The sequence below is a fragment of the Vespa crabro genome, chromosome 20, assembly GCF_910589235.1.
Source record: "Vespa crabro chromosome 20, iyVesCrab1.2, whole genome shotgun sequence".
In the NCBI taxonomy this organism is placed as follows: domain Eukaryota; kingdom Metazoa; phylum Arthropoda; class Insecta; order Hymenoptera; family Vespidae; genus Vespa; species Vespa crabro.
Window position 1 is genome coordinate 1,479,003 of NC_060974.1, and position 10,522 is coordinate 1,489,524.

Here is a 10,522-nt window from a genome sequence, read left to right on the forward strand (position 1 = left end):
AGAGTACAACGACATTTCGACGAGGACACGAGTTCAGATATACGATAAGCAAGTTATTAATAGATAAGAGAAGACGGGACAAAGCAGCGTTTCGAGTTCAATAGGATCGCAAACTGTGTGTACATTTTCTCAATAAATTACAGAATTTTACTCTTTAGCGATAAATAAGAACATTCACAAATAGAATAGCTTACTAATGATAAAAATTCAATCAATGAATCGTTTCGTGACAAGGATACCTGAACATAAGCTTTATGCCATGTATATTTATATATTCATATGTACGTTTTTAATTATGCGCGTATATATAAAAAAGAAAATTTACCTCTCGCTAGGGCACTTTCGCGTCTATTATAAGAAATATCTTGAAAATTAAGAAAGAAAGGATCATCGATGCAAGCGATACTCAATTCTTTCCAAAGGCTCGTCGAATTAGTCGTTGAATTTGAGGTCGAATCGGCTGCCTTCGAATCTACCGCCATTTTCCGGATCTTCTTCGAAAACAAACGAGAATCACTTTCACACGAGTCACGTGTCCATCTCGAGAATTCTTCGTTTTTCTTTTTGCTTTGTCGTCGTTATAGTTTCACGCTTGTCCGATCGCATGCGTATCTTTAACACGTTGGCATGACTAAACGTAATGCTGCTTTCCGCAATGTACGGAAACTGTTATCGCTCTCTGAACTTTTAAGAGCGCCTCCGCGCGTGTACAAAGTACGCACGCGTCTCTCCCTCTTTTGTTTCTCGCGCAAAGTCCTCCACGCTATACCGTTCCGTTCTATTCCGTTATGCTCCCGCTCCAATTCGGTCAGTTTCGTTTCGTTTCGTTCCATTCTGTTCCGTTCCGTTCTGTTTTATTCCGTTCCATTTTCGTTCGGTTCCGTCCCGTTCCGTTCTGTCCGGCACCATTATTTTTGTATTCCTTTCTTAATCCACTCACTACCAACAAAACTTTTTTCTTTTATTGTTTTTGTCATTATCTTCAGCAGCAAAGGGAACAATAATTTCCTATTGAAATTATTTTTTAAATATTTTTCTTTCCTCACGTTATTTCTCGAAATCTTTCATAATTCCTTTTTCCATTATTTTCACGAATGTAACTTGCATATTCGATATTTACGAAATAATCTAGAGCTGTATGATTAACAATTAATGAGAGAGACTTTGTTTGTTTTATTATGTTTCATTTGTTTAATTTTATTTACTTGAAAAACGTTAAACAGCACTAATTTGGCACGGTATTGTGCTATACAAGGTACCTTTGAAGTCTATCTTTTTAAACGATAATTTGTGTTGGTAGAGTGTAGAGAAAGGAAAAAATAAATACGATTGGCAAAGCACCGGATACGATGTTGGAAAGTAGTCAGACTGGTATCGATGTTATTCGAATTCACCGCTTGAAAGTGAATAAAAATAATTTAGCTAGCTGGATATGATGCATGATAAGAAAAAGAAAAAATGTTAATTATGAGAGAATTATAAATGAAAAAAAAAAGAAATAAAAAAAGAAACGAAACGATTATTAATCATATCACAGCTCACATTTCTTTATTATTGCTTATTGTTCTAGATTCTCTCTCTCTCTCTCTCTCTCTCTCTTCCCTCTCTCTCTCTCTCTCTCTCTCTCTCTCTCTCTCTCTCTCTATTATTCGTTCGTGTTTGTTTCGTTACGAAAGTATATGTATATATGTATGTATGCGCCAATCCACAATGTTGTAACATTTTGATCTCGATTCTGATGATGCACTTTAAGTATGCCTTTATCAAAAACTCCAAAAAATACTTTCTTATTGTCTCAACTTATCATTTGCTTCGTTAGATACGAGATAAAGAAAGAGAGATTTTATTGGATCACTTTGCAACAATCTGTAATATTTTCTATCGTGTATAATTAAATTAAATTAAACTGAAATGAATTCAATTTATTAAAAAAATAATAAAATCTTGTGTTTCCATTTATTTTTTCGTTCTTATAATAATATCCCGTGGAAAAATATCGGTAAAATATAATTTATTAATAATATTAATCGTTGTTTTTAAGAAAAATCGTAAGAATTGTTAAAAAATTTCTCAACGAACATAATGAGCACCTGCTATAAACCATTATCACTGAGCAAATAATTCTTTGTATGTAATATATATATCATTTTATTGAAGGAAAAGTGCGTGCGTGACTAAATGAACATTTTTAAATTTGCCGCCCGTCGTGCATGCGCATTTCTAATGTCTAGCAACGTCGCTCACTTCACGATGCATCATGTCGCGATGCAATGCCACCTTTATTGCCATCTACGACGCCGTCAGGTACAGCGGTAATTGTCAAAAACCTAAGAGTCTGTAAGAAAAATTTTATTTAATATGGTGTTTTAGTGTGTAGAAAGTGATTTTTCTCTGTTATCCACGTGTCATTTATTCTTCCATTATTCGATGAATCTATACAATTTCATTTCAAGTAGAGAAAACTAAAGTATATAATCGACGTTCTTTTAACATCGACATATTCAAGAGGAAATATTGCTTTGATGATCTACCTTGAAATAAACGATCTCGTCGAGGGATCCATTGGGGATGTCGATCGGTCTAATTATTTTTTTCAAATCTTAACTCTTCATTAATGGACTTCATATAAGAAATTAATACCAAAACGAAACAGGTATCATCCATTTTGTTTACGCACACCTCTCCCGTCTCACGTTTCATTCTGAAAACATTGAACCTAGTTCACACTTTGAACGCTATCGATGAAATTCTAATGAATTTCATCGTGTTTAGTTACATATACTTGCATATTTTATTTTTGTGAGCTTACAACTATTTTATTACATCATTTTCAACATTATGAATGAATTAGAAAAATTGATTTATAGTTTTCTCGTATCATTTTTTAGCTGATCTATTGTTTTCACTTATATTTTTTTCAATCAATACAATTTTTATTTTAATATCACGTCCTCTCTATTCATCTTCTTCTATATAATAACTTGAATTTCAAACATTGCATATCCTTTAATGCTTTTAATATTGCTATGTATGCTTTGCTAATTGATAATATTATTTAAAACTATCAAATTAAGTCGTGTGTTGTGTACACGTGCACGTGTATATATATATATATATATATATATGTGTATATATATATGTACGCACACGCACACACACACATATCACAATTTGCATAATTATTTTACTTTTTGTTCCAAGTTTTAATCTGTGGCCTTTTGTATTTCAGATTTAAAAATTAAAGAACAATGGTCAACAACGCATCGCGGGGTGTACCCCGTATTCAAGTTTTCAGACCCACTTATGAGGAATTCAAAGATTTTACAAAGTATATAGAGTATATGGAAAGCAAAGGAGCTCATAAAGCTGGATTGGCTAAAGTGATTCCACCTCCTGAATGGATACCAAGAAAAAGTGGTTACGACCTGAATACCTTAGATCTTACGATTCCTGCACCTATATGCCAAGTTGTTACCGGAAAGCAAGGTCTTTATCAACAAATTAATATCCAAAAAAAGTCAATGACTGTCAAAGAATATAGCAAGTTAGCTAACTCTGATCGTTATAATACGCCTCGACATTTTGACTATGAAGATTTAGAGAGGAAATATTGGAAAAATATAACATACGTAGCTCCTATATATGGAGCAGATGTATCTGGTTCGTTAACTGATCCAGATGTAAAAGAATGGAATATCAATCATTTAGGGACGATATTGGATTACGTAAATAAAGATTATGGTATATCTATAGATGGCGTTAATACGGCGTATCTATACTTTGGAATGTGGAAAACTACATTCGCATGGCATACGGAAGATATGGATCTTTATTCGATTAATTATCTGCATTTTGGTGCACCAAAAACTTGGTACGCTATACCACCGGAACATGGCCGCAGACTAGAGAGATTAGCCAGTGGTTTCTTTCCATCTAGTTATCAAAGCTGTCAAGCCTTTTTACGTCATAAAATGTCATTAATATCTCCACAAATATTAAGACAATATTCTATTCCGTGTAATAAGATAACGCAAGAAGCAGGCGAAATAATGATAACATTTCCTTATGGATATCATGCTGGTTTTAATCATGGTTTCAATTGTGCAGAATCAACAAACTTTGCTGCACCCAGATGGGTAGAATATGGCAAACGAGCTACCCAATGCACATGCAGTAAAGATATGGTTAAAATATCAATGGATACATTTGTCAAGCGCTTTCAACCGGAAAGATACGAATTGTGGCTTCGCGGTGAAGACATTGGTCCTCATCCAGAGGATCCTAGACAAACGGCAGCGCCTATGCCCTCTCAGATGGATTTATTGTGTAGTAACAGCAGTAATGGACAGTTACCACAAAGTTATTTAAATGCTGCTCCTAAAAATAAGAGACATACCATTCATAAGAAGAAAAATATAATTGGCACCAATCCTGACGTTGATATGGCCGAGTTAGTTAATCGTTCAGACATTCCGGCGGATTTAAAGAAAGCTTTACAAGATCTCGAATTTGAGGATGGTGACGATCAACCAGACGAACAACAATTGGAAGTATTGGAAGACATTTGGCTTAAGGCAGGTGAAATGGATGTCAATGAAGCAACTGTCTATGATGATGGCTATAATCGTAAAAAAGGTAGAAAAAGAAAGAAGAAGCAAAGTGGTAACGAAAAAGAGAAAAAGGATCAGAAGACAAAGAAAAATTCTGGCAAATTGATTAGTCCAAAAAGCACAGACGATGTGCTTTTAATTAGATCAGAATCAGAATTGATTTCTGCAGGTTCTAATCAAGAATCAATTGATCAACAGAATTTATTAAATCAAGATAATTTGTTTCAAACCAATATTAATGTCGCATCAGAAAGTAATAGTAATACATTGATCTCTCAATTGTCAAGCGATGGATCTAATTTACTAGAAACTACTAATAAATCGTCCCCTAAGAAAAGGAAAAAACATTCTAAGACTCCGGAACATAAGATAAAGCAGAAAAATACTTCTAAAAGTAAGCGTAAACATACAAACATACCTTTGTTTGTTCCTAATGAGCCGTTAGATGTTTCTGATGCTGATGTACAACGCAAGCTAATAGCAATGCCAAGTCTTAGCCCTCATAAAGCATCTACTATGAAAGATATTTCCAATAATCAAAGGAAAATTAACCTATTACCAGGAAATATTATTTCTGTTGGGAATGAATTTAGTATGACCACCATGAAGGATAAAACTGTAGTAAATATTACCAATAGTGGACAGATAATACATTCTTCTTACGAAGACGAAAAGCAAATTGATAATCCTATAAATATTGATATGCAAGAGAAACAATGCTCTCTCATAAAGAATACCAAAAAGGCAAATACAAAGCTTATTTATAAATCAACATTCCCTAATATAAACATATTAAAAAATATTGCTGTACAAAATAAACAAAATGATGAAAGTGCAGGTATAAAACTTTTAAATGAGGATTCAAAATTATATACTCAAGATACCAAGATGATCAGTGGTACGTCTTACAAAAGTGTTGGAATGGTTCAAACAGAAAGATGTATTACAAATTACACAAGGAAGGATATAATAAAGGCACCTAGACTGATGCATTTAGATCTGTCCAATACCAAAGTAATATCAAAAGTAGAAATCGATGATACCGTTAAAGTCGAGAAAGGGCTCCATGTTGCTCCTAATTTGGTAATGTTATCCAAAGATGATGTCCAAGATACAAAGCAAGATACGAAGCGCATTATGTTTTTGCCAAATACATCATTTAACACTGACCCACCAATATTACAAAGTGAAGTTATAGACAAAGAGACCGTAATACAAAATCCTTCATCGACATTTACTATTCAAACTCAAGGTAATACAGGTATGTGTAATTATTTTCCAAAAAGTACAATTTTATCACAATCACTTTGTAAAAGTAATATCAGCGGAAAGAAAGGTATAGAATTTAAATCAATTAATGATTCAAATAATAAAGAGATGACAAAAAATTTCTGGAAAATTCCATATAATAACAGTATTTTCTTATCAAATGACGAGTGTAATAGACCATTTAAATTATCTATAGCAAATACAAAAGGAGGAGGTGGCATATTGAATACTTGTACGAATATTCAAATAGGTCCCGCAACAACTGCAACCTTCACAACTAAGCTAAAAAAATTATCAGACTCAAATACAGTCTTACTAGCTGCACCTCCTCCTAATCCATTGACCTCACAATGCTCGAAGATTACTCTAAGTTCTCCAATTCAATTGAGCACAATGGAACCAAGTAAATCCACCTTACATAGTAATGATAATTCATCAACAAATTTTGCACCTTTAACGAGAATTTTACCATCGTCGGAACAAATGGTTTCAAAAAATTCTTTAATCATCCGAAAAATTGATAAAGATCAAGAAACTTGCAGAAAATCAATAAAACGTACAAGTGCAAAGTCATTGCTTAATTGTACAGCAAAAAAGATTGACGTATCACCTGATTTAGATACAAAACAAGCTAGTACAAGTGTATTGGTTGAGAAGGTCGAAGGTAATACGCCATATAGTTTAAATTATCATTTTAACAATTTACAAAATCAGCAGAGAGCTATTATGACACCTTTGATAAAGCAAGAGGACAAATACTTTAATGTGTCTAAATCTCAACGGCAAAGTATAGAAACAAATTCTAACAATAAATATTTGAAAATGCCAGAATTAAAACCAATTAAGTCACCCGTGGCCAGAAGGAAATCCAAAGAGAAGCTTAAAAAAGCTACAACAAGGAAAAAACAGCTTCTCCAATCGACAATTATATCGGAAGAAAAAAGTTCTTCCAGTTCGCATCCGGCTTTAACTATACCTGGTCATATTTCTGATATGTTAAATCCAAATATTCCGAGCAATGACCTAATGAAAGCTTTCAATGATTATTGGAGTGCTCAAATTTCACATTGTGCAATTTGTGCAACTTTTGCTTCCACTCGTTGTGGAAATAGTCAGTTAATGCCACCTGATTGGAAATATTGTAAACCCACTATTCTACCTGAAAGTTCTCCAATATGGGTAAGAGAACATTATGTTTATTAAAGTTTAACTTTTAAGAGAAAGAAAATAATTACAATAATTATTTTAATAATATTCCTCTATCACAGGTATCAGCAACACTTTTTGCTGTAAATTCAAAGGAGCAAGCTATTGAATCGGAAAATGACAAACTATTGAGATGTCGTGAATGTCATGTAACAGTTCATGCTTCCTGTTATGGAATTACTATCTTGCCCACTGATGCATCAAATTGGGCATGCGATAAATGTAAGGCTGGTAAAACTGACGTGGTATGTATTATGGCATATATCTAATATTAAAAAAATAATATATAACTAATTATTAAAAGAGAACTATTATAAAAGTTAATTCTCCATTTTATTTTTTTCTTATTAAACAGATGTGCTGTTTATGCCCTATGCGTGGAGGTGCTGTGAAACGTACGAGCGATGGCGGTTGGGCACACATTTTGTGTGCTCTGATATTACCAGGTGTAACTTTTAAAGATGCTATCAACAAAGATCCTATTAATGTATTAACAATTAGAACAGATATCTTAAAACAACAATGTTGTTATTGCGGGCACAGCGATGGCGCTTGCCTCAGTTGTTCCCAATGTAATAATTTGTTTCACCCTTCGTGTGGACTTGTGGCAGGTGCTACTTTTGTAATACCAGTATATAATAGTCAAGAGTTGCAGGTGAGAAAATGAATTCTGATCGACTATTACTAGTGTTATATTTATTCTTTAAGGTTAAACGTTTAATGTTAAATCTTTGGTTGCAGGTAACTTGCCATGGTCATGACGAAGGTAAGGAAAAAATTCTTGTCATTCGTCAGGGCGAAACAGTATGGGCAAAACATCGGAATTCAAGATATTATAAAGCGAAAGTAGAATCTATAAAAGATACACTTTTCTATATGGTCACTTTCAGTGACAACAGTTTTAGCGATGATTTATATCCTTTGGATATAATTGTAAGTTTTTTTACGAGATATTTATAAATTATCTTGATGGATTATTATATATACATACGAATAAATAACGTGTATTATTATTCAGAATTATGATCCTGGAAAACCGCCTCAGATTGGAGCGGCTGTTACTGTTAATTGGACAGACGGTGAAGTGTACGACGGTACTTTTGAGGGCACTAATCATCAAATTATGTATACCGTGAGTATGCCAGAAACAAAAATTTGCAGATTTCAAATCAAATGTAATTGCAACAAATAGTTATTCGCACGTGCTTTTGTTAACATGGAACATGTTATTTTTTTAGGTAATTTTTGAAGATGGTTCTCAACTTGCCTTAAAACGTAATGATATATATAGTTTACAAGAAGATATGCCAAAAAGGGTACGCTCACGTTTGGTAAGTTTAGTAGCATTATAATTATTTTATTGTATATATTTTCGTTTCAATTATTATATTTTGTTTTTTATTTTTTCGTTTTATATTATAGTTTATTTTTAAATATTTTTTTTTCTTCTTTTTTTTTTCTTTCTTTTTTCTTTTCTTTCTTTTTTTCTTTCTTTCTTTCTTTCTTTTTTTTTTTTTTTTTTTTTTTTTTTTTTTTTTTTTTTTTTTTTTTTTAATTTCTTTTCTCCTAATTTTTATATTTGTATAATTTATTAAAGTCCGTTGCCACAGAAATGAAGCACAGGTATCATCTTTACGGCATAGAAGATGAATCAAACGCGCAAAGGCACGCGAAACAAGTGAAAAATTGTGATTAAGGCACCAATGTGTATACTACCATAATGTAAATAACCGATAGATACAATAATGTTTCATCTCGTTTCTGTAAATATTAAATTAAAATAGTATCTGTATGATTCAGGATCCGTTCCAGATCCCGGGGCAATCTCATAATTGTCATATAATCTGATTATAGGGAAATTATCTCCATTATTTAAGAAAAATTATAAGAACACAATTTTATACCGAAAAAGGGAAAAGTTGATACAAAATTTATATTAAAATTTACAATAAAATGCGATCTCTCACTAAGGTGCATGTTACGATGGCAATGATGAATATTTAGATTTTCCTTTTTAATATTCGTATTTTATACTTTGACAAATTATTAGAATTGATTTAAGAATTGTTTGTGAAAGTGAGAAAGAAAGCCCCAAGAGTTTATGGATGATCGGTGTGTGGAAGCGTGTGCACTTGTGTATATCTCTATCTGTATATGTATGCGTGAGAACTCTTAAAATGGCTAAAAAAATTGAATATCGCGAACTAGTAGTAGACACAATATTGTAAAATATGCACTAACATGTTCACGTTCATTCGTTCGGTTAAATTTCCTTAAGATTTTAAACGAAACTTTGTTCTCGATCAATTTTTCTTTACAGTTTTCATACACACTCACTCATACAGAGGGAGAGATAAGGTACTTTACAAATATAAATATATATATATATATATATATATATATATATATATATATACACTTATATATATATATGTATACACGATTGGTTTCCTTCTCTTAGAAGCCTTGAGAAAAGCCTTTTGGATGTTAAAATATATCTTGTCATTATATTATTTTATTATATCCCGAAGAAATGTATTAGACATTTCTTTTCTCATATCTTTTCTCATTTTTTCCATTTTTTATCTAAATATTTGACGTTTTATGCGAGTATTGTTAAAAGATATTTACTTTAATCTATTTCAATTAGAATTTGTATTAGTTCAAATTACTTTTAGTCAAAACATTTATTTAAAAATTTGTTTGTTTCTTACCCGTTTTTTTTTCCTTTTTTTTTTTTTTCATTATTTTGATTAAGAAAGCAAAAAAATTATGATGTTCATAATACAAATGAATACTTTCTATTTGTAGTATAAATTAATACTCGATTAAATTAATATGTGTAAACATTTTTAAACAGACCTTTCATGATTATTAGATTTTCTATTTCATATTATATGAATCATTTCATTATGAAAATCATTATAGCAATTTCTCATGTTTTAATGTTTAAATTTAGTTAAAGAGATATTGTATATTTTTTAAAAAGTCATTGTAAACAAAAGCTTTATCATCGTATGCGTATGAGACAAATTATTCATGTTTAGTTTAATAATAATCATGACAAAACACATTTTTTTTTTTTGTTTTTTTCTCTGTTTTCTTCTTCTTTATAAACAGCTTCCAATAATATTCATAAAGCGTTCATATTTACATACAAATGCGACTAAAGATTGTTAATAAGGTTATATAGTTTTCTGTCAATGTGTTGTCAGATTTTATCCAAGTTCCTTTTTAAATAAAAAAGAGAATAGTAGTGTGTGTGTGTGTGTGTATACATGTATATATATATATATATATATATATATATATATATATATATCTATGTATATATATATGTATAAAAACACATATATAGTTCTTATGCCTATCACGGCAGTATTTTCTAGTCGTTATTATCATTTCCTCTGCTGTTTAAATATATATATGTTTTTAAA

General features: G+C 31.4%; 2 protein-coding genes across 7 annotated transcripts in view; one reads left to right on the forward strand and one right to left on the reverse strand.

Moving 5' to 3' along the window:
* Positions 1 to 1,387, reverse strand: part of LOC124431245 (ATP-binding cassette sub-family G member 1-like) — a 6,519-nt gene extending 5,132 nt beyond the window's left edge. The window contains exon 1 of one of the 3 annotated variants that reach the window (XM_046978895.1): positions 326 to 1,385. In XM_046978895.1, the coding sequence (XP_046834851.1) occupies positions 326 to 482 (157 nt within the window). In that variant the 5' untranslated portion in view covers positions 483 to 1,385. Of the gene's footprint in view, positions 1 to 325 lie in introns of all 3 variants that reach the window. The other 2 variants (XM_046978899.1, XM_046978896.1) reach the window with 2 other exon arrangements.
* Positions 1,388 to 2,272: 885 nt separating this feature from the next.
* LOC124431240 (lysine-specific demethylase 4A-like) lies at positions 2,273 to 9,220 on the forward strand. Of its 4 annotated transcripts, XM_046978877.1 has the most exons (9): positions 2,332 to 2,653; positions 3,230 to 5,871; positions 6,076 to 7,058; positions 7,148 to 7,330; positions 7,441 to 7,740; positions 7,827 to 8,018; positions 8,104 to 8,217; positions 8,324 to 8,416; positions 8,683 to 9,220. In XM_046978877.1, the coding sequence occupies exons 2-9, from the start codon at positions 3,249 to 3,251 to the stop codon at positions 8,779 to 8,781; spliced, it is 4,587 nt and encodes a 1,528-aa protein (XP_046834833.1). In that variant the 5' UTR covers positions 2,332 to 2,653; positions 3,230 to 3,248; the 3' UTR covers positions 8,782 to 9,220. The 4 variants fall into 4 exon arrangements, with proteins under 4 accessions (XP_046834831.1, XP_046834833.1, XP_046834830.1 ...); XM_046978875.1 differs by having other exon boundaries at positions 2,273 to 2,337; positions 3,230 to 7,058; XM_046978874.1 differs by having other exon boundaries at positions 3,230 to 7,058.
* Positions 9,221 to 10,522: the final 1,302 nt, after the last annotated feature.

Coding starts and splice junctions, on each gene's coding strand:
- LOC124431240 (XM_046978875.1), top strand. CDS start 3,249: ATGGTCAACAACGCATCGCGGGGTGTACCCCGTATTCAAGTTTTCAGA. Junction 8,218..8,323: donor ATCATCAAATTATGTATACC/GTGAGTATGCCA, acceptor TTATTTTTTTAG/GTAATTTTTGAAGATGGTTC. Junction 8,417..8,682: donor AAAGGGTACGCTCACGTTTG/GTAAGTTTAGTA, acceptor AATTTATTAAAG/TCCGTTGCCACAGAAATGAA.